This window comes from Barbus barbus, assembly GCF_936440315.1.
Source record: "Barbus barbus genome assembly, chromosome: 12".
In the NCBI taxonomy this organism is placed as follows: Eukaryota; Metazoa; Chordata; class Actinopteri; order Cypriniformes; family Cyprinidae; genus Barbus; species Barbus barbus.
In genome coordinates, this window is record NC_136740.1 from 1,862,501 (window position 1) to 1,882,554 (window position 20,054).

The window sequence follows — 20,054 nt, forward strand, 5'->3', positions numbered from 1 at the left end:
TCTGGGGAAAAAAAAAAAAAAAAATGTTTGCGTGATCTGGCAATTCCCAAGATCTGAGAGGCGCTTTCACTAAACCACACCAGTAAGCCTACTTCAGCCAATCGGTAATAAGGTAGGGGTCTTGGGTTTTGGCCAATCAGATTGATTCAACAGTCACTCCACGTGCGATTTTGTTTTGTGTTTCCCCATACACTACGACAGTGTTTCCCACACTGGCAGCGTGAAACGTAGCCAAAGTCATGGAGTGCAACTTCATGAAGCCAGGGGAAGACACCAAACTTGTCGATAAAGGCATAAAGAATAAATGGCGCTGGTCTTGGATAGAGGAGGTGGATAGAGACGAAAAAGCCCTTTGGAAGCTGGTGTCAAAAACTCCGGCAACCAGGAGCATGTTTCTGCACTTTGTGTGCAATGAAAATATTATATGGAACTAGCGGGAAAAAAGTGCTGCCACGGCACGATTTAGACCCTAGTCATCAAGCAGCTGTCCGAGCAATTCAACACACCTCACGTTTGCCGGGGGCAACAGCCACAGCAGATATCCGACCCTCAATGACCGATCGCGTGGCTGATTTAAAAATTCGCTTGTGCTCCTTCATTGCCGAGTTTGATCTGTCGTTTACAATCGCTCATCCACTCGTCACTTTGTGTCAGAAATTAGCGGAGGATAAACTCGCCCTTACGCATCTGTCTGTCTCGAGACAGCATGCGGGCTATCTTATTACACACGGCATCTCGCCAGAATTTAAAAGAAATCTGTCTGACAAGCTTAAGAATAACATGTTTTCACTTAACATTGATGAGGCCACGGACAAAAGCATGGATAAGATTCTAAATGTACTGGTCTGATTTTATGACGAGGATGCAGGCAGTGTGAAAACACAGCACCTTGCCAGCAAAAAGGTTAATGTTGCAAATGAAAGGTTCTGCTAACCCAAAAACCTGTTCAAAAAGGAAAGGAAGGGGAAAATGTTTTTTGTAGTAAACTGTATTTGCTTATTTTTATTTAGTTTTTCAGTTCTTGAAGCACTTTAAATTATTGCCAATTATTGTTTTCTTAATAGCAAATGGTTTTGAATAAACAAATTGAGTGTTGTATTACATACGGTTTTGTTGCACTGTAACTGTTTCAAAAAAAAAATTAAAATAAATGGTGCATATTTTGCAGAAAAATGAATATCTCCTTGTTCATGCCCTTAAGTCAATGGTTAGGCTACTAATCAGTAAGTAGTTTACTTTGGAGTATTATAATTGCCACCCACTGACCTTTCTTGGTATGGCTGTAGTATCTGTAGTCTCAGTATGCTATACAAGCAGTATGCAGGTAAAAGTGACTAGTTAAAAGCAGGGACGGATTAATGAACAGGCCTACCAGGCCCAGGGTCCCAGGAGCTCTGGTGCTCTACACAAAGATGCTACTGTAATATAGGCTTGTATTGGGTTTGTTCATCTCATGTCTGAATGATGTCCATTTATATCCACAAAAGTCACCAGAATCTATCATTTAAGGGACTATATCAAAATGTTCTCCCAGGGGAGCACACCCCTGGATCCCGCTTGCCATTTATGTTGATCAGGGCATATATCTTGGTTTAGGGGCCCGCTTACCTCCCAGGGAAAAAAGTTCAGGCTCAGGATTTGTTTCTACTATCACCCCTGGACTTACCCCGCCGCCATGGAGCAGTGTTGTTTAGCGGTGGGAGAGATTGTGGGACACGATCATATTGTCTCGGCATCACGAATGAACAGTGCAATTGTTATTTTTTTTAAAACAGTTGAAAATGCAAATGACGTTGTTCAAAGCGGCGTTGTGTTGAATGCTTCACTCGTGACGGTTTTACGTTTGAGTACCCCGTCAAAAAAGATCATACTGGTTAACGTACCTCCGTTTATCAAAGATGAAATACTGGTGCAAGAGGTATCTCGGTATGGAAAACTGGTTTCCCCTATAAAGAAAATCCCTCTTGGGCGCAAGTCACCTTTAGTGAAGCATCTAGTCTCATTCAGAAGACAAGTTTTCATGGTTCTGAAAAATGGAATTGATGAGATCGATCTGGTTTATAAATTCAAAATTGATGGGTTCGATTATACAGTGTTTGCAACATCTGACACTACAATTAAATGTTTTAGTTGTGGTAAGATCGGACATCTAGTTCGTGATTGTCCTAATAAAAAGGACAGTGCAGGTGCGAGCACAAGCTCGGGACTGGGGTTTTCTGTTCTTCCTCGGGTTGAGATCGCGAGTGACACAGTCACTGCCGGTATGATGTCTGTGGTGGAAGCCGGTGAGATTGAGCCCGGGCCGATCACAGATGTGGCTGTTGAGAATAACCCTGATACACTTGAGATTGTTACCGAGCCTAGTAAAAGTGATACTCCCTCGATGTCTGATGAGCAGGCTGAACATTTTGAAAACGTTTGTGTAACAGAGGCTGATGAAATTGACGTGGAAGACGATGTTGATTTTGAAAAGGAAGCTAAATCTGTTTTCAAGATCCCAGTTAAAAGAGGAAAAAAGCTGTAAAAAAGCTTTCAAACAAGTAAAGAAAGATGAGGGTGGTAATGAGAATGTGGGTTCAGACAGTGATGGAGATTCCTCTGATTCAAATGTGTCTCAGGGTTCAAATTTGTCTGTTCTCAAAGAGAAAACTTGGATGTTTGTATAAAGCTGATGACATTAGTAAATTTCTGCAAGTAACAAAGAGATTGAAAGGAGTGCAAGTTGAACATTTTTTCCCTGATTGTAAACAATTCATCAATGATGTAAGGTATCTAATGAAAGAGGGCGCCTTTCAAGATGTGGAGATTTACCGTCTTAGAAAACTTGTGAACAAACTTAAAAAAAAAAAAATTCTAAAGATGAGGCTGTCAACTTATAAAATTCTGCCAAAAATTGTTTCTTTGGCAGCTCTTCTCATTTTTTTTGTTCTGGTCTCTAAAACAAAAATAAAATTTTAAAATCGGATCTTTAAACTTAAATGGTGCCAGAGATGGTCTTAAAAGAATGATGTTATTTGAGTTTATTAGACAAACGCAAACAGATATTCTGTTTTTACAAGAAACACAGTGATTTTAAAAATGAGACCGACTGGAGAAGAGAATGGGACGGACAGATTGTCCTGAGTCACAAACCCTCTGTTAGTGGAGGTGTTGCGGTTTTGTTTTCAAAGCATGTTTTACCTCCGTCTTCTGAAGTTGAGGAGGTAATAAGTGGTCGTTTTTTAAAGGTCAAAGTGAAATTTGAGAAAATCACTACGGTGCTTCTGAATTTATATGCACCTACAAAGGGATTAGAAAGAGTTATTTTCTTTGAGGTGGATGCTGTTTTGAAAGATTTAAATCCAGAAGATATTTTTAGGAGGAGATTTTAATTGTACTGCTAATGATAAGTTAGATAGGAATCATATAGAACCACACGCTGCTTCTCAGAGAACACACATGCAACTAATTGAAACCAGTAATACGGTAATATGGTATACCGCGGGATCTACAAATAGCAACGGTATCAGTTTCAATACCGTTATACCGTCATAAGAAAACAATGCAATGCACAATGCACTTATATAGGAGACAAGGATTAAATATTAAATATAATTTATTTAATGCCTAAAAATGCGTATGCGTGGTTGTCATCACGTGACGGCGTGGAGGAGAAAGAGAGAGAGGGGGGAAGATGGCGAGTCGCGCACCAAGTGACCTGGTCTCGAAAAAGAACACCACTTCTGCAGTTTGGCAGTATTTCGGGTTTCGACCGAACGAGAAGGGAGAGGCGGTAAATACGGACGAGGCAATTTGCAAATTGTGCAACAAAAAGGTGACCGCGAGAGACGTAAATGAACACTTGACACTTAATTATGGTGCACACACTATTTATACACTTATTTATCTAACACACATACTTAGTCTACATTTCAGTTGCACATAATACACCTGTGTACACACAGCTATCTACTGTTATATACCTGTACATACAATTGTGAATTTTGTGTATTGTTATTCCATATTTACTTGTTCTTATTAATTCTTTTTATTATCTGTGTTTGTGTTCTGTCGCTGTCATTCTGTTGCACTGTGGAGCTTCTGTCAGGAAAACAAACTCCTCGTATGTGTAAACATACCTGGCAATAAAGCTCATTCTGATTCTGATCATATGTTTTAGCATTTTAAATGTGATTTTTTTTTTTTTTCTATTAATATGATTCATATTCTTTGTATTATATTCTTTTGAATAATTTTACGTGGTCGTAAGGCCCCCTTGGAAGTTTGGCGAGGCCCTCAGCTGAGATAATTAATTTTTTTGACTCAGAAATTGCTAGTAAATTTCAGATAATTAAGTAAATCCTACATTTTTAGTGCTGCTTTAGACTGTTGTTACTAATGGTTATTTCTGCCATGGTGTGTGTTTACAGTGTTAAAGGGGCAGTGGTGGGCAGAGTGAATGGAGATCTGTGGGATCTGAGTCGCCCTCTTGTGGAGGACTGTGAACTGCAGCTGCTGGGTTTTGACTCGCTGGAGGGCAGACAGGTACAAGCTTTTGAGTGTTTCAGAGTTTTGTCTTAGAGCAGTAACTTCTCAAAACCCTTCAAGAACATGCCCGAGTAATATTTCACCCTAAAACCAAAAATATCAAATAAGGTAATATATCTTAATGTTTGATGCTGATTTTGAATTGGTGGTGGTGTTGAAGTTTTTTTTTTTTTTTTTTTTTTTATAAATTTTTATTGTATTGATTTGAGATGCAAGTCGTGACCTGAGAATGTTTAGCTTGTGCTTGACAGTGACTCTGGTGATGGTGGTGTGTGTGTCTCTGCTGTAGGTGGTGTGGCGGACAGCCGCGTGTGTGTTAGCGAGTGTGATGGAGAATCACTTCAGCGCTCACGTGTGTCGAGAGGGAGTCTCTGACACGGGCCTGTACTGTGATTACCAGCTCCAAAACAAGTAAGCACCGTCTCTTTCCAGCCCCTGATATTAGCACTGCATCTGCTGTTTATTTTAAGTGCATTAAAGTAATAAGTGAAACAGGACTGAGCTGTAGCGCTGTGTGTCGTAGCGCTCTCTCTCTGTTGGACGTGGAGCAGAGCTGTAAGCAGATGGCAGCTGGGAAGATTCCCATCATCAAGCTCGAGGTCACGGTACAGGACCTGAGAGAGATCTTCCAGGTCAGTTTTTCCTCTTGCTTTTGACTTTACAGTGTTCTTGTGCCCATGGTTTGGTGTTTTTGTGGTTTAGCTTTCCTTGACCTTACTTGTGTAGATAAAGCGTGAAAAACTCACGATTGACAAACTATAATCTAGAGATGCACGGTTTGGGAAAAAAACTAATTGCAGTGCAATGTATTTTTGTTATTACAAAAAAATGTTTCATTGTAAAATAATATAGTATAAATAATAGAGTATTTAGGACAAATAATATTATTATTATAATAGCAATTATTATTATTTTATTTTACAATACAACCGTCACAGCTTTTGTGATTTGGTTATCAGACTAAACCCTATCATGACATTGTTGTGCATTGAGGACAAAGTTTAAAAAACAGCGTTTATTTGGAATAGAAATACAAATTTGTATCAATTTCATGCGTCTTTGGTGAATAAAATATACTTTTCATTCAAAAACCTTGTAATATTGACCTAAGAGAAGTGCTTCTGAAAGCATGAGATGAAGCCAAAGCTAGTTATATTCATAAAGTGCTTTAAAAAATAAATTATATAAAAAAAATTATGGAAAAAATGAAATGCATGTATAAATATAAACTGTTACAATGCTGAAACTGTCCATTGAGGATTCCTAAATGTTTGCAGAATGAAAAGTCATTTTTTGATACATTTGATGCATCCTAGGTGCATAAAAGTATACATTTGATTCGAAAGCGAAGTGTTTCACAGTGGTGTGTGTGTGTGTGTGTGTGTGTGTGTGTGTGCAGGATGATGCTGTCAGGCTGCAGCTGGCTGAAGAGCAGATGATGGGAAACACACTCGGTGTCTACAGGTCTGAAGCCTCTCGGTGTCCTGCTGCAGCAGATGGTGTGTGTTTGGTGTCTGATGTGTGTGTGTGTCTCTGTCAGGTGTGGAGACAGTGTGGGTGTGTGTTCCGGTGTTCTTCTGCCACACACAGGCTTCCTGAAGGCCTTTAAGATGCTGCAGGTAACTCTCACTCTTCTCCTCTGTTAGTGTGTGTGTGTGTGTGTTGTTTGAGTAGCGTGACAGAGGACACTCAGGCTGATCTGTTGTCATAATAACAGTGTTTGCATTGTTGTTGCATGTTTCCATAGCAGCTTCCCGCTGATGGTATTAATATCTCTCGCTCTTCCTGTTTCTCACTTTCCCTTCTCTTTCCACACACTGTCGTTCTTTCTTTAGGGTTGTGACACGGGACTTAGTTCAGTTTTACTTATGGAACATTTTGTTTTCAGTCCTGTTTCTTTGAGCAGTTCAGACTGCTCTTGATGTTTATGTATTCTTATGTTAATGTCACACATACACTACACAATACTTTGTAAACTATAATGAAGAATCTTCAAGCTGCTGCTTTCTACATAATGACATTTAGATGCGACCAGTGCTGTTTTAGTACCATTGATATACTATTATAGTTAAAAGCTTTTGACAGTACTATAGTGAAATATTACAATTTTAAAAACTATTCAATGTGAATGTGTTAAACTGTAATGTATTTCTGTGATCTGCAGCTGTATTTTCAGCATCATTACTCCAGTCTTCAGTGTCACATGATCTTCAGAAATCATAATAATATACTGATTTACTGCTCAACAAACATTTCTGATTATTATCAATGTTGAACACAGTTGAGCTGCACAATATTTTTGTGGAAACTGACACGTTTTATTTTTCAGGATTCTTTGATTAATAGAAAGTTCAAAAGAACACAATTTATTTGAAGCAGAAATCTTTTGCAACATTATAAATGTCTTTACTCTTACTTCTCATCAATTTAATGCATCCTTGCTGAATAAAAATATTAGTTTATTTAAAAAAGATCAGATTGTGTCCATATCAGAATCAAAAGCGATGCTTATAATCTCTGCATCTTTGACATTATCTTACTCGTAACTCTTGTTTCACACTGTATCGTTCTCTCTCAGGTGTCTCCTGTAACTCTGTCCGGTTCAACAGAGGCGTCAGGCATCCTCAGGATGATCGGCGTGGCGTTTCCAGGAGAGAGAGAGCGAGAGGAATGGGAGAGAGAACAGGAGGAGGCCAGAAAGAGAGACCACCGGAGAATCGGGAAGGTGAGGGGTGTTAAACACACAGATCCTCCGACAGTATCCTCTGAATGACTGCTTTACTGTGTGAGGCTCACAACAGCATGAATATAAGGAGTCAAAACACTCTTGTTTGTCTTAATCATACATTTCTTCATTTGCTTTAGCGTGGCGTTTCGTTCATGCTGAAGTGTGTCAGTATGAGCCCAAGACGAGTGTCATATATGAACTGTTTGTATGATATTTCCATCTGGCTCTGATATTGTTCTTGTCTCAGGCGCAGGAGCTCTTCTTCTTTCATGATGTCAGTCCTGGCAGCTGTTTCTTCATGCCTAAAGGAGCTCATATATACAACACGCTCACTGACTTTATAAAGGTACAGACCACGTCAGCACGGTTTCTCCCTCACACACTGCATTAGCTTGCAGCATCCATTTCTCTCATTCAACAACAGGATATAATTTAGCGTGACCCTGTAAGAGAATAAGCATGCGCATACTGTGCATTGAGTGAATGTGTCTTGCTCACTCTTTAGGGCGGTTGAAGTGAGCGCTCAGAAGGGTGTAGGGTGTAGGATACGCTGTACAGAGGCCAAAGATATACTACAGCACTTAAAAAATGTGAAGATACTTGCCTTAAATTATGTTTCTAATAATCTTAACCCTATAAAACTAGTATATTTGATACGCAAATTTCGAAGGCCTTTACATGATTGACATGATAAACTTTGCTGTTAAACCTGTTTCACACTGCTTTCTGTTGCCTGATTTATAGTTTATCCAGTAAAAGCTCTTTTAGTGTAATTGTACAAACGTCCAGCTTCAGCTGCTGCTTCACATGTCTGTTTGCTGTCAAATGCTGACTGATTTTTATCAAGTAAATGTAAGAATAACTTTGATATCGTTAGTGATATTTCAATATGAATATTATATTCTCAAATCTGCTCATCAGGCTTCTGATGAGCGTTTATTTCTTCATCTCTCAATCAGCATTGGATTGAATTGCATTATGTGTTTTGATCATCTAAATCTCATTTTACTCAGACATATTATTGGAGATATAGATTGATGATTGATATCCTGATGGATCAAATATTATACTCAAGTAAAGCATTTTTATTTTTTTCAGATTTTCAAAAAATATTTTAAGTATTAAAAGTGAAAGTGGCGTGACATACGGCCAAGTATAGTGACCCATACTCGGAATTCGTGCTTTGCATTTAACCCATCCAACGTGCACACACACACAGCAGTGAACACACACACACACACACAGCAGTGAACACACACACACACACACAGCAGTGAACACACACACACACAGCAGTGAACACACACACACAGCAGTGAACACACACACACACAGCAGTGAACACACACACACACACAGCAGTGAACACACACACACACACACAGCAGAGAACACACACACACACAGCAGTGAACACACACACACACAGCAGTGAACACACACACCGTGAACACACACACACACCGTGAACACACACCCGGAGCAGTGGGCAGTATTTATGCTGCGGTGCCCGGGGAGCAGTTGGGGGTTCAATGTCTTGCTCAAGAGCACCTCAGTCGTGGTATTGAGGGTGGAGAGAGCGCTGGACATTCACTCCCCCCACCTACAATCCCTGCCGGCCCGAGACTCGAACCCACAACCTTTGGATTACGAGTCCAACTCTCTAACCATTAGGCCACGACTTCCCCACACATTAATAAGTGGATTCGTAAAAAAATCTTTAATTCATATTTTAGGCTTTAAAAACCTGTGCTTGCATATTATCACAATCTTTTATTTGTATTATATATATTACTCCAACATTTTGAATGCGCTCATAAACTAATTTAACCACTTCCTCTTCCTGTCAGAGTGAGTACAGGAGGCGGGGCTTCAGCGAGGTCGTGACCCCGACGCTGTACAGCACGACTCTGTGGGAGCGATCGGGTCACTGGGAGCATTACAGTGAGAACATGTTCACCGTGACCTGTGAGCCGCACACCTTCGCTCTCAAACCCATGAACTGCCCCGCGCACTGGTCAGTAACACACACACACACACACAGGATAATCACAGTGTTGTGTAACCCGACACCTAGACTACTCATACCATTGATACCCGTCATATCCATTCTCTGAAAAACATACAAATGATTAAGAAATTTAACCTAGTCTCTAAACCGGAAAAATTGATATTTCAGATGGGTGATCAGTTTCTAGAGCAGTTAAAGTGCCCCTATTATGGGTTATGAAAGGTTGATATTTTGGTTTCGGGAGTCTCCACCAACAGGTTGACATGCATGCAAGCTCAAAAACACTTTCATTGTCTTATAATATGCATTTATTTTTACCTTATTTGCTCAACGGCTCCCAAACGATTCGCACAATGATTCATTTTTCCAAACCCCTCCCCTGCGTGACGCTAATCTGCGGTGATTGGTTGATTTAATTTAAAGCAGTGTTTGTGAGCGCAGTGCTGCTTTGTGTACAGCGTTACTGCATTTTTGATCAATTAAATGCACCCTAGGTGAGCAGAACTTATCAAAAACATTAAAAGGGTGGTTGATTGCGATTTTTCAATTTTTTATCATTAGTTAGTGTGTAATGTTGCTGTTTGAGCATAAACAATATCTGCAAAGTTGCAGCGCTGAAAGTTCAATGCAAATGGATAAATCGTCTTTTAAAATTATGGCAGTTTACAAAAACAGCCGGTAGGGACTACAACGAGCTACTTCCCGGGTTTGTGACATCACGAACCCAGATAAGCCCCGCCCCGGAAACACGCAACGAAGGGGGCGAGGCCATGTTGCGCTGCTTCAGAGAAGAGAAAGAAAACTAGGGGTAAAGCAGCAGTTCTTAATCCTGTTCCTCACATCCCCTGCTCTGCATCTCTCTCTCATTCAGATCATCAGCTCAGCTCCAACAATCAACTATGTTCAATTATATACTTTGTGTATAGACAGATATATTTCACATACGCAGCTATGAGAAGCGTTAAACATGGGTTGCCGTGGTAGCGAGTGATACTTGCTGGCAAACACTTCTTACTGTTACAAAATAAACAATTACTTTGCAAAAATGCTACTCAATCATGTATTCTGCTGTATTAAAGCAGATAAAACGGTATATTAGAAGCTAACATAAGCAGTAGCATTTACAAATAACTGTATCTAAAGTATGAGACGACAACAAACACAAAAACACACCGTTCTGAGACGTCCTGTAAGAGCATTCTGCGTGATCCTCTTCACTAATATCCTCCGCATCTCAATCGGGCTCACATTGATAAGAAATAGACGACGCTATTATTTACAATAAAGTCTGAGCACATGCCGCTGATGCGAAGGCTGGGACGTTTCGATGCGCATTGATGCGGTTTAGCCAATCACAACACACGGACCAATCTGAGCTCATCACGTATTTCTGAGAGAGAAGCTTCATAAAAGCAGGAACTCGTCGGAGAGTTGAAACGAGAAGGGACAGAGCGTTGTAAAATAAAGGTAAATTGTGAAAAGTAATGCGTTTTCGTAATAAAAGAAGCATTAACGCATGTTAGACTGCACCCCATAAACACAATCAAGCCTAGAAAAACAGTCAACCACCCCTTGTCTGGCCAACCCCAAACGTCTGGACAGTGTATATTATAAAGTGTCACTTAATTCACATGCATTTCTCAAATCATAAGACAGTTATCAGATTATTTCTTCATATGAATCTGTGTCCTCTGCGCAGTGTGATGTTCGAGCAGCGGCTGCGTTCATGGAGAGAGCTTCCCATCCGCTGGGCAGATTTTGGCGCGCTGCACCGTAACGAACACTCGGGGGCACTGGGGGGTTTAACCAGGGTCCGGCGCTTCTGCCAGGACGACGCACACATCTTCTGCACACCTGAACAGGTACAGCTTCAGAGCAATTCAGTTATTGTTGCAAAAGCATCAATAATATCTAAAAACACAAATGTCAGAATAACTGAGTGAGCAACTGTCTTCAGCTAATCAGTTACTGGCCAATCTCATATTGTAGAAAGAAAGTATAAATGAGAAAAACTGCCATTTTAATATTATGTACAGGACAATTAATACATGAAATGCATCCGGAAATTTCAAACAGATTTTTAATCTTTCAAAACTAGATTTGATCAAGTGGTATTTAGCAGATATCTCCCAGGTCACACAAGACTGGCTCAGCTGAAGACCCCACTCGATGCATGTTCTGCCACATTCCTCTTTCTGTCAAACACATTTTATTGGACTGTCCAGCTCTTAATGTATGTAGAAAAATATTTTATGAAGTGAACTCACTTAGTTATTTAGTATAATTTTGCCAGAAAAAAAGTTTTAGAATTTGTATCATATGTTAATGTAAAAAATCTTGTGTAATATAACTTTTGTTTTTGTTTGCTGGTTTTTATTGTATTTGTTATACTTGTATTTTTTTAATTGTTTTTGCCATGAAAATAGCCTACGATACTGACATGGCATTAAATAAATATATACTACTACTACTACAGTACAATTAATAGTAGAGAATAAAGTGAAAATATACAACAATGAAGAAAAAAATAAAACAAATAATCACACTAAATTACAAATACAGCATGAAATTAAGTAAATATTAAACTTGCATGGGATCTGAATGAGTCTGAGTTAGTTCCTTGTGTTAGTGCACTGTAAGCCTCCTTATGGTTGGAGTTGTTCTAGTTACTAAACTTAATTACCACAAACTGCTGTGTTAGTGTTGTGCTTTTTTCCAGGAATTTTCAACACAATGAATGCTTCAAATCACAAAATAAGATCACCAGTGTGACCCCCCACTGCCATAATCGAATTAAACACACATTGGCCCAGTTTCACAGACGGGACTTAGACTAAGCCAGGATTAGGACATTTAACTAATTTTTATAAACATGCTTAGAAAAACATCACTGGGGTGCATCTTGAGACAAAACAAAGGCACTGATATATTTTAAGATCAGTCAGAGCAAGTTTATTTCAGTTGAAACAGTTTAGACTTACATTTTAGTCTAGGACTAGGCTTAAGCCTTGTCTGTGGAACCGGGGGATAAACTACTAAATTAAAGCTCAGTGACAGCCGTGTGTCTTCTAATGCCATTGGTATTTCCAAAAGTAAAGCCTGTGAACTTCCTCTCCCTTGAGGAGCCACACAAAAGCTCTTTATTCGTCATAAACGGTGTTTTTGTGTGTTTAGGAATGTCTTGCTCGTTCAGTGTTTGGACTGACGTATGATTTATCTGATATAATGTCAGTGTTTATACTGTCTCATACACACCCTTCAGTTGTTTATGTGCTGCTGCTTCTCTCTTCAGCTGGAGGAGGAGATCACGGCGTGTTTGGACTTCGTGAGGAGCGTATATCGTGTCTTTGGTTTCTCCTTTCACTGTCTCCTCTCCACGCGCCCCTCGCCCTGTCTGGGAGAGCCCGCCCTCTGGGATGCTGCCGAGCAGGTACACCTGTCAATCACACCCGCTGACCGCCGCCCACCACAGTCTGTCACAGTCTTATTTTAGCATTAAATGAGTCGGAAGTCACACGGGCTAGTTTTGAGCTACTGACAAAAGAAGTGAAAAATGTCAGTTTTGGTCGAATTTGAGGTTTTCACAAAAATTAGTTAATTAAACTCTCTTCTAGCGGATCCCAATGCTCCAAATAGTAATTAAACCTCTTAAATGATCTTTATTTGTACGTTTTCTGAGAGGAGTACCTTTTTCTCTGCGCACTTCTGGATGACGGCTACTGCTTCTCAACACAAGTCTATTGTTGCAAAGCGCAGCATTCCAGCTTTGTTAATATTCATATCAAATTCTCAATGACATGAGTCCAAACCAGTGAAATATGATTTTCAAACCCATACTGATGACGATCGTGCTGACTGACATTTGCTAAGCATAAGTGCGTAAGACACGCCTTAATCTGTTATGACTGACATGAACGTTTAGTTAATAGTTGGGGAATCGGATGTGTAACATTATATTTGATCCATGCGTTACAGTATGTCTATAGATTATAGATCTGTCTCAATGTTACATTAAAAGAAAAGATGGAATCACCCGCTGCTCTTGATTAAATACCGGTTATTTGCATCTTTGTTCTTGTTTTTAATAACAAAGATAAAATAAAAATAGGTATTGTGATTAATAATATAGTAATTATTATTAAGAAAAGAACTGGAGGAAAGTATGCAACATTGCTTGATGATTCTGCTTTGGAATCTTTAACACGTTTTTCTCAAAATCAGATCCGCTGCTTCTATTGCCTTCAAACGGCTGTAGCTCAGTCATTGTCTTTATCCGATTCCAGGTCATATATCATTTTGAAGATATTTTAATGGAGAATGTGAAAATAAACTCATTTTTGAAAATTTGCGTATTCCGACTCATTTTGCCAGCACCGGTCACAAATATATACTTTTGAAGTTTTTAGTATTGTCAGTTAGCTTTTAATTTTATATTTCCACTTTTCATTATTTTATTATTGTGTTGTGCTTTTGTCATTTTTTTAATTTCAGATTTAGTTTTAGTAGCTTGAACATTTATTTCAGTTAGTGGCCAAGACATGTTTTTGTTTTAATTTTGTTATTCATATATTTATAATTCATAATTTATTTTTTTATATTTCTATTTACCTTTAATTTTTCTATTTCAGTTTTAATATAAGTAACTTAAACTTATTTGAGTTAGTTGCAATGCAGCATTTCTGACTTTTGTTTATAAGTTAGTTTTTTTATCTAATATATATATATATACACACACATACATATACACGCACACACACACACACACACACACACAGTGGGTACGGAAAGTATTCAGACCCCCTTAAATTTTTCACTCTTTGTTATATTGCAGCCATTTGCTAAAATCATTTGTTAATTTTGTTCCTCAATGTACACACAGCACCCCATATTGACAGAAAAACACAGAATTGTTGACATTTTTGGAGATTTATTAAAAAAGAACAACTGAAATATCACATGGTCCTAAGTATTCAGACCCTTTGCTCAGTATTTAGTAGAAGCACCCTTTTGATCTAATACAGCCATGAGTGTTTTTGGGAAAGATGCAACAAGTTTTTCACACCTGGATTTGGGGATCCTCTGCCATTCCTCCTTGCAGATCCTCTCCAGTTCTGTCAGGTTGGATGGTAAACGTTGCTGGACAGCCATTTTTAGGTCTCTCCGGAGATGCTCAATTGGGTTTAAGTCAGGGCTCTGGCTGGGCCATTCAAGAACAGTCAGGGAGTTGTTGTGAAGCCACTCCTTCGTTATTTTAGCTGTGTGCTTAGGGTCATTGTCTTGTTGGAAGGTAAACCTTCGGCCCAGTCTGAGGTCCTGAGCGCTCTGGAGAAGGTTTTCGTCCAGGATATCCCTGTACTTGGCCGCATTCATCTTTAACACAATACTTTAACCTAAGTATATTTTAGTTAAAAAGAATAGCAGAATTTTTTTCAAGATTTAATTTCAGTTTTTGAAAACTCTTTTTAATAGTTAGTTAACAGTAAGGTGTGTTGGAGGCTGTTAGTGTTCCTGCAGTGCTGTGGGGATTGTAAGATCTTGTCTGTACTTGCACCAACATACAGTATGCAGCGAGACACTATAGGAAACACACGGCGTAAGCGCAGGGCAGGTCCAAACAGACGGGTAACGTGTCAGAGATTCATTAATGTTGATCAGGGTCACAGTGTGGAATGAGGCGAGTAGGTCATGAGCGTCAGAGGAGGGAAACGAACAGCCAATCAGAGCAGAGTATGCAGTATATAAAGCACACTACAGGAGCTCTTCAGCCAGGGATAGTTCACCCAAAAATGAAAACCTGTATGAGTTTCTTTCAGCTGTTGAACGCAAAGAAGGTATTTAGACGAATATTAGTAACCAAGCAGTTGACGGTAGCCATTGACTTTCATAGAATGGAAAAAAATATTATACAATCAATAGCAACCCTCAATTTTTGGGTGAACTATCCCTTTAATGTATAGCATGCTCAAGGTCTTCGCTTTATGATGATGGATGTGGTTTCCAGGCCTGGTTGTCTGGTATCTTTGGGTTAAACAAGGACACAGTAATATCTCTCCTAGCGCTCTCTCCCTCAAACTAATGCTGCTTTCAGCTGCTCATGTTTTGGTATTATTGAATTAGATGTTTACAGCAGATTCTTTTATTAGCGTTTCCAGGGCCAAAGCCGTACACTGACACATTCCAGGTTTTCCTCTGTAAGGTGTCTCTCTTGTGTTTGTCCCGGAGCAGCAGTTGGAGAGCAGTCTCAAGCAGTTTGAGGAGCACTGGGAGTTGAATCCCGGAGACGGGGCGTTTTATGGACCAAAGGTGAGGCTGGCAGAAAGAAAGACGTTTTCTGGCCAGACACTGCATGAGAAATTCATCTGTCACTGTAAAAAAAAAACTAGTCAAGCAAAAGGATGAAAACTTACACTTTCCCTTATACAGTCATATAATTTTTAATCTTGATGTTAAGTCCATTCATTATGCATCAATTACCCATATACACTCAAATTTGAGGTCAGTACGTTTAAAAAAAAATTATAATCTCTTCTGCTCACCAAGGCTTCATTTGTTTGATCAAAAATACAGTAAAAATCTGTGAAATATTATTACAGTTTAAAATATGTTTTCTCTGTGAATATGTGTTAAACTGTAATGTATTTCTGTGATCTGCAGCTGTATTTCCAGCATCATTACTGCAGTCTTCAGTGTCACATGATCTTCAGAAATCATAATAATATACTGATTTACTGCTCAACAAACATTTCTGATTATTATCAATGTTGAAAACATTGATTAATATTACTATTATTATTATTATTATTAATATTTTTTTTCTGGAAACTGTGATGCATTTTATTTTTCAGGATTCACAGATGAATATAAAGTTCAAAAGAACAGCATTTATTTGAAATAGAAATCTTTTGTAACTTTATAAATGTCTTTACGGTCAATTTAATGCATCCTTGATTAATAAATAAATTAATAAACATATATTTTATGCCAAAAATCATTAGGATATTAAGTAAAGATTGTTCCATGAAGATATTTAGTGAATTTCCTACCGTAACTATATCAAAACTTCATTTTTGATTATTAATATGCATTGCTAAGAACTTCATTTGGACAACTTTAAAGGAGATTTTCTCAATATTTAGATTTTTTTGCTCCCTCAGATTCCAGATTTTCAAATAGTTGTATCTCAGCCAAATATTGTCCTATCATAAGAAACCATACATCAGTGGAAAGATTATTTATCAGCTTTCAGATTGTGTAAATCTCATTTTTGAAAAATTGACCCTTATGACTGGTTTTGTGATTCAGGGTCACAAATATCACCTGGAATGGCCAGCATATTGATGTTTCTAAACAGACACATTACTGCAGCTCTTCTGTATTCATGTTCTTGGCACCGTCAGTCAGGTTTAGTCTCTGCAGAGCAGTAAAGCTTGTGTCTCAGTAGCTCTTCATTTGTTAGGTAGCTAAAGGGATATTTGTGTGTTCATCTGGCATTTCATTTTGTTCTTTTACCATCTTTTCAGATCGATATCCAGATCCGTGACGCTCTCGGCCGACAGCACCAGTGTGCCACGATCCAGCTGGACTTCCAGCTGCCCATCAGATTCAACCTGCAGTATGTCGGGTAAGAGCTCCTCTGACCGTCACTGATACATGTGCATGAAGACAATTAAGCCTGTTTTAGGATCATTAAGATTGTTTGTCATTATTTTCCTGAAAATTAAACACATTTCTCTCATCGTGTGCATCCTGACATTTTACTTGGAAGGTTCTAATAATTCCCAGTTGTTCTCAAAGCTAACATCACTTGCTGAAAAATTACAACAGTGTATTTTCTGAGGAGCAAGTCACACAGGGTCAAAATATGCATTATTGAGAGAAAAAATAGCGCAACTTGAATCAGTGATTTCATAAATAATGTAAAATGCCAATAAAAAAGAAAACATTATTAACAATATATGCATTTTAGTTCCTGTCATTCCACAACAAACGTCTATATAGTGACATTTTTTATTTCAGTTTTTCTCTGGAAAAAAAAAAAAAAAGTTGCCTTGGAAACTAGCTAAAATAATTTTGTTTATATTTTTTATTAAAGTAAATGTTTTATTTTATTTCAATTCTCATTTTTTTATGATTTCAGTTACTATACTATTACTAAATTATATTACTATTTAATATAATATTACTCTATACTATATTATATTACTATACTAATCCTGTTTGTTTTATAAATGATGTTTATTAATTTCCAGGCCTGAACAAATTTGTTTAAAGCAAAACTGAAACTACCAGCATGTGGGAAACTCTCTTTACAAGTAAAGCTGCGCTTACGTACTGCTCATTCAGCAACATGATTGACATTAATTGCATTATATAAGTCGCTTTGGAATATACTGTAAGGCACAACATATTTATAGATTATAAAAAATCTTTTATTCTGGAAAAATGCAGTGAAGTAAATCAAAGGTGGGACAACAAATATTCAAATTTATCACATTAATGGATATAATGCCTAAAATATATTTTTTCTCAGTGCCTGTTAGTCATGTGATTGACCCGTGTGTGTGTGTGTGTGTGTCACAGGGCTGATGGACAGATGTACAGGCCAATCATGATCCACCGAGCGGTGCTGGGGTCCCTGGAGAGGATGATCGCTATCCTGGCTGAAAACTTTGGAGGGAAATGGTGTGTGTGTACAGGTTTATATATCCTGGTGGGGACTTAAATCTGAATGCACACAGACTCGTGTCACGGTGGGGACCTAAATTGAGGTCTCCATGGGTACAAAAGCTTATAAATCATACAGAATGATTTTTTTTTTGAGAAAGTAAAAGTGCAGAAAGTTTCCTGTAAGGGGTAGGTTTAGTTGTAGGGTGATAGAAAATACAGTTTGTACAGTATAAAAACCATTACACCTATGGAGAGTCCCTACAAGGATAGCTGACCTGTGTGTGTGTGTGTGTGTGAGAGAGACGGAGTTCATCAGTAAAGTGGAACCAGTAAAGTACAATTTTCTGTCTTTCTCAGGCCTTTCTGGCTGTCGCCGGCACAGGTGATGGTTCTGCCTTTAGGGGGAAGCAGTGAGACGTACGGACGGGGGGTCAGAGGAAATGCAACACACTGGACAATCTTAATTAATATCATTCTAATCAGTTTATGGGTATGTGATGCATTCTGCTGTGGTCTCAGGTGGTCTGCAGACTGAGGGAAGCTGGATTCATGGCTGATATTGATGATGATCGTGGAAGCACCTTAAATAAGAAAATCCGCTCGGCGCAGCTCGCACAGTACAATTATATATTCGGTACTGATTCATTCTGATGTGTTTTCATACAGAAATGCTTTCTCGTGTCCCAGTTCATTTGTGCAGTTGTATGCGGTGCAGAAATGACACACTTCACCTTTAAGTGTTTTAATGGTTTAATTGTTCCCTGCTGGTACACATGTAAAGAATGAGTGTTCTGAGGTCTATTAGGAAAAAGTCAGATAAACCTATCCCTCACTGTGTTTGTCATGCAGTGGTGGGAGAGAAGGAGAGTGCGAGCGGGACTGTGAGCGTGCGGACGAGAGCAGGGAAGCAGCTCGGCCAGAAATCACTGCAGGAAGTGATGCACTCACTGAACGAACTCCGACAGACACGCAGCAATCTGGAGGAGTTTTAAACGCTCACGTGAGGAACACTGACACACACCACGACAGAACCAGAGCTCAGACTCTATATGAGCTGCTGTCAGGGTCATCAGATCCCTGTAGAGTTATACACACGTTCATTTCAGCAATGGACCTCTGAACCTGTGCTGTTATTTTATTTATAATAAAATAATAAATTACTTTTAATATTCAGTCTCTCTGTTTCCTTGTCAACATACATAGTAATTAAGACTCTAACTTTATAAAGTAATTTAAACAGATCAGTAATTCATAGATGAATATATCATAAGTTTGTTTTTTTAACTCTGGTCTGTAAAACAATTCTGAGGGTTATTTATTTATGAATGCATGTAACTTTGGATCAATATTTATAATGAATTATTTTAATTATTAATACATTACTATCATTTTAGTGTTAGTATAACAACATAAATACCAGTTGTTTAATAAAATTAAATACCACACTATATTTCTCACAGGGTACAAATGTGTCCTAAATTATATAACTGTATTTATATTTTCAGAAGCGAGGTAGTTGTAAGAGGATCAAATATATTTGGGGTCCTTTACATCAAAATTTGAAAAACCTTGGTATAAATTAAAGGTTAATTAATTTAAATTCACAAGGGTAAGCATTATATTATGTTGACTGCAAGATATTTATTTATTTATAATAACATAATACATTTAAATAACTTTTAATATTAATTCATATATTTGATTTTTTATTTTATTTTTTTATCAATATTTATGATGGAAATCACTTTAATTAATTTAAATTTTTCCTTTTCGCTTTAGTATAATATAAATGGCTGTTATTTATTTATTTTTTATTTAATGTATTTTTTCATTTACTTTCAATATCAGTTTTTCTCACAGGGTACAAATTAGTCTTAAATGATATAGCTGCATATATATTTTAAGAAGTGAGATCATATTTCACATAAAAAAAGTTTTTGGAAAGAGCCTGGTATAAATCAAAGTTGGGGGGTTATCCAAAAGCAAACAATAGTTATCTAACAATGCTTTTGGGAAACGCACAAGGTTGCAATGAATGACACACCCCCACCATCAGTCAAACTCCATTAATAGTGTGTATTATTAGTAATTCATGTTATTTGACTTTGTATTCATTACAAG

At 38.1% G+C, this 20,054-nt stretch overlaps 1 protein-coding gene across 3 annotated transcripts in view; it reads left to right on the top strand.

The window, feature by feature from the left end:
* Nucleotides 1–19,109, top strand: part of tars2 (threonyl-tRNA synthetase 2, mitochondrial) — a 26,374-nt gene extending 7,265 nt beyond the window's left edge. For 2 of the 3 annotated variants that reach the window (XM_079429414.1, XM_079429415.1), the window contains exons 3-18: nt 4,410–4,524; nt 4,817–4,938; nt 5,051–5,159; nt 5,927–5,991; nt 6,068–6,146; nt 7,106–7,252; nt 7,503–7,601; nt 9,106–9,272; nt 10,966–11,128; nt 12,559–12,696; nt 15,492–15,569; nt 16,787–16,887; nt 17,847–17,948; nt 18,291–18,363; nt 18,453–18,567; nt 18,783–19,109. In XM_079429414.1, coding sequence (XP_079285540.1) covers nt 4,410–4,524; nt 4,817–4,938; nt 5,051–5,159; nt 5,927–5,991; nt 6,068–6,146; nt 7,106–7,252; nt 7,503–7,601; nt 9,106–9,272; nt 10,966–11,128; nt 12,559–12,696; nt 15,492–15,569; nt 16,787–16,887; nt 17,847–17,948; nt 18,291–18,363; nt 18,453–18,567; nt 18,783–18,925 — 1,816 coding nt within the window. In that variant the 3' untranslated portion in view covers nt 18,926–19,109. The other variant, XM_079429416.1, reaches the window with a different exon arrangement.
* The last annotated feature ends 945 nt before the right edge of the window (nt 19,110–20,054 follow it).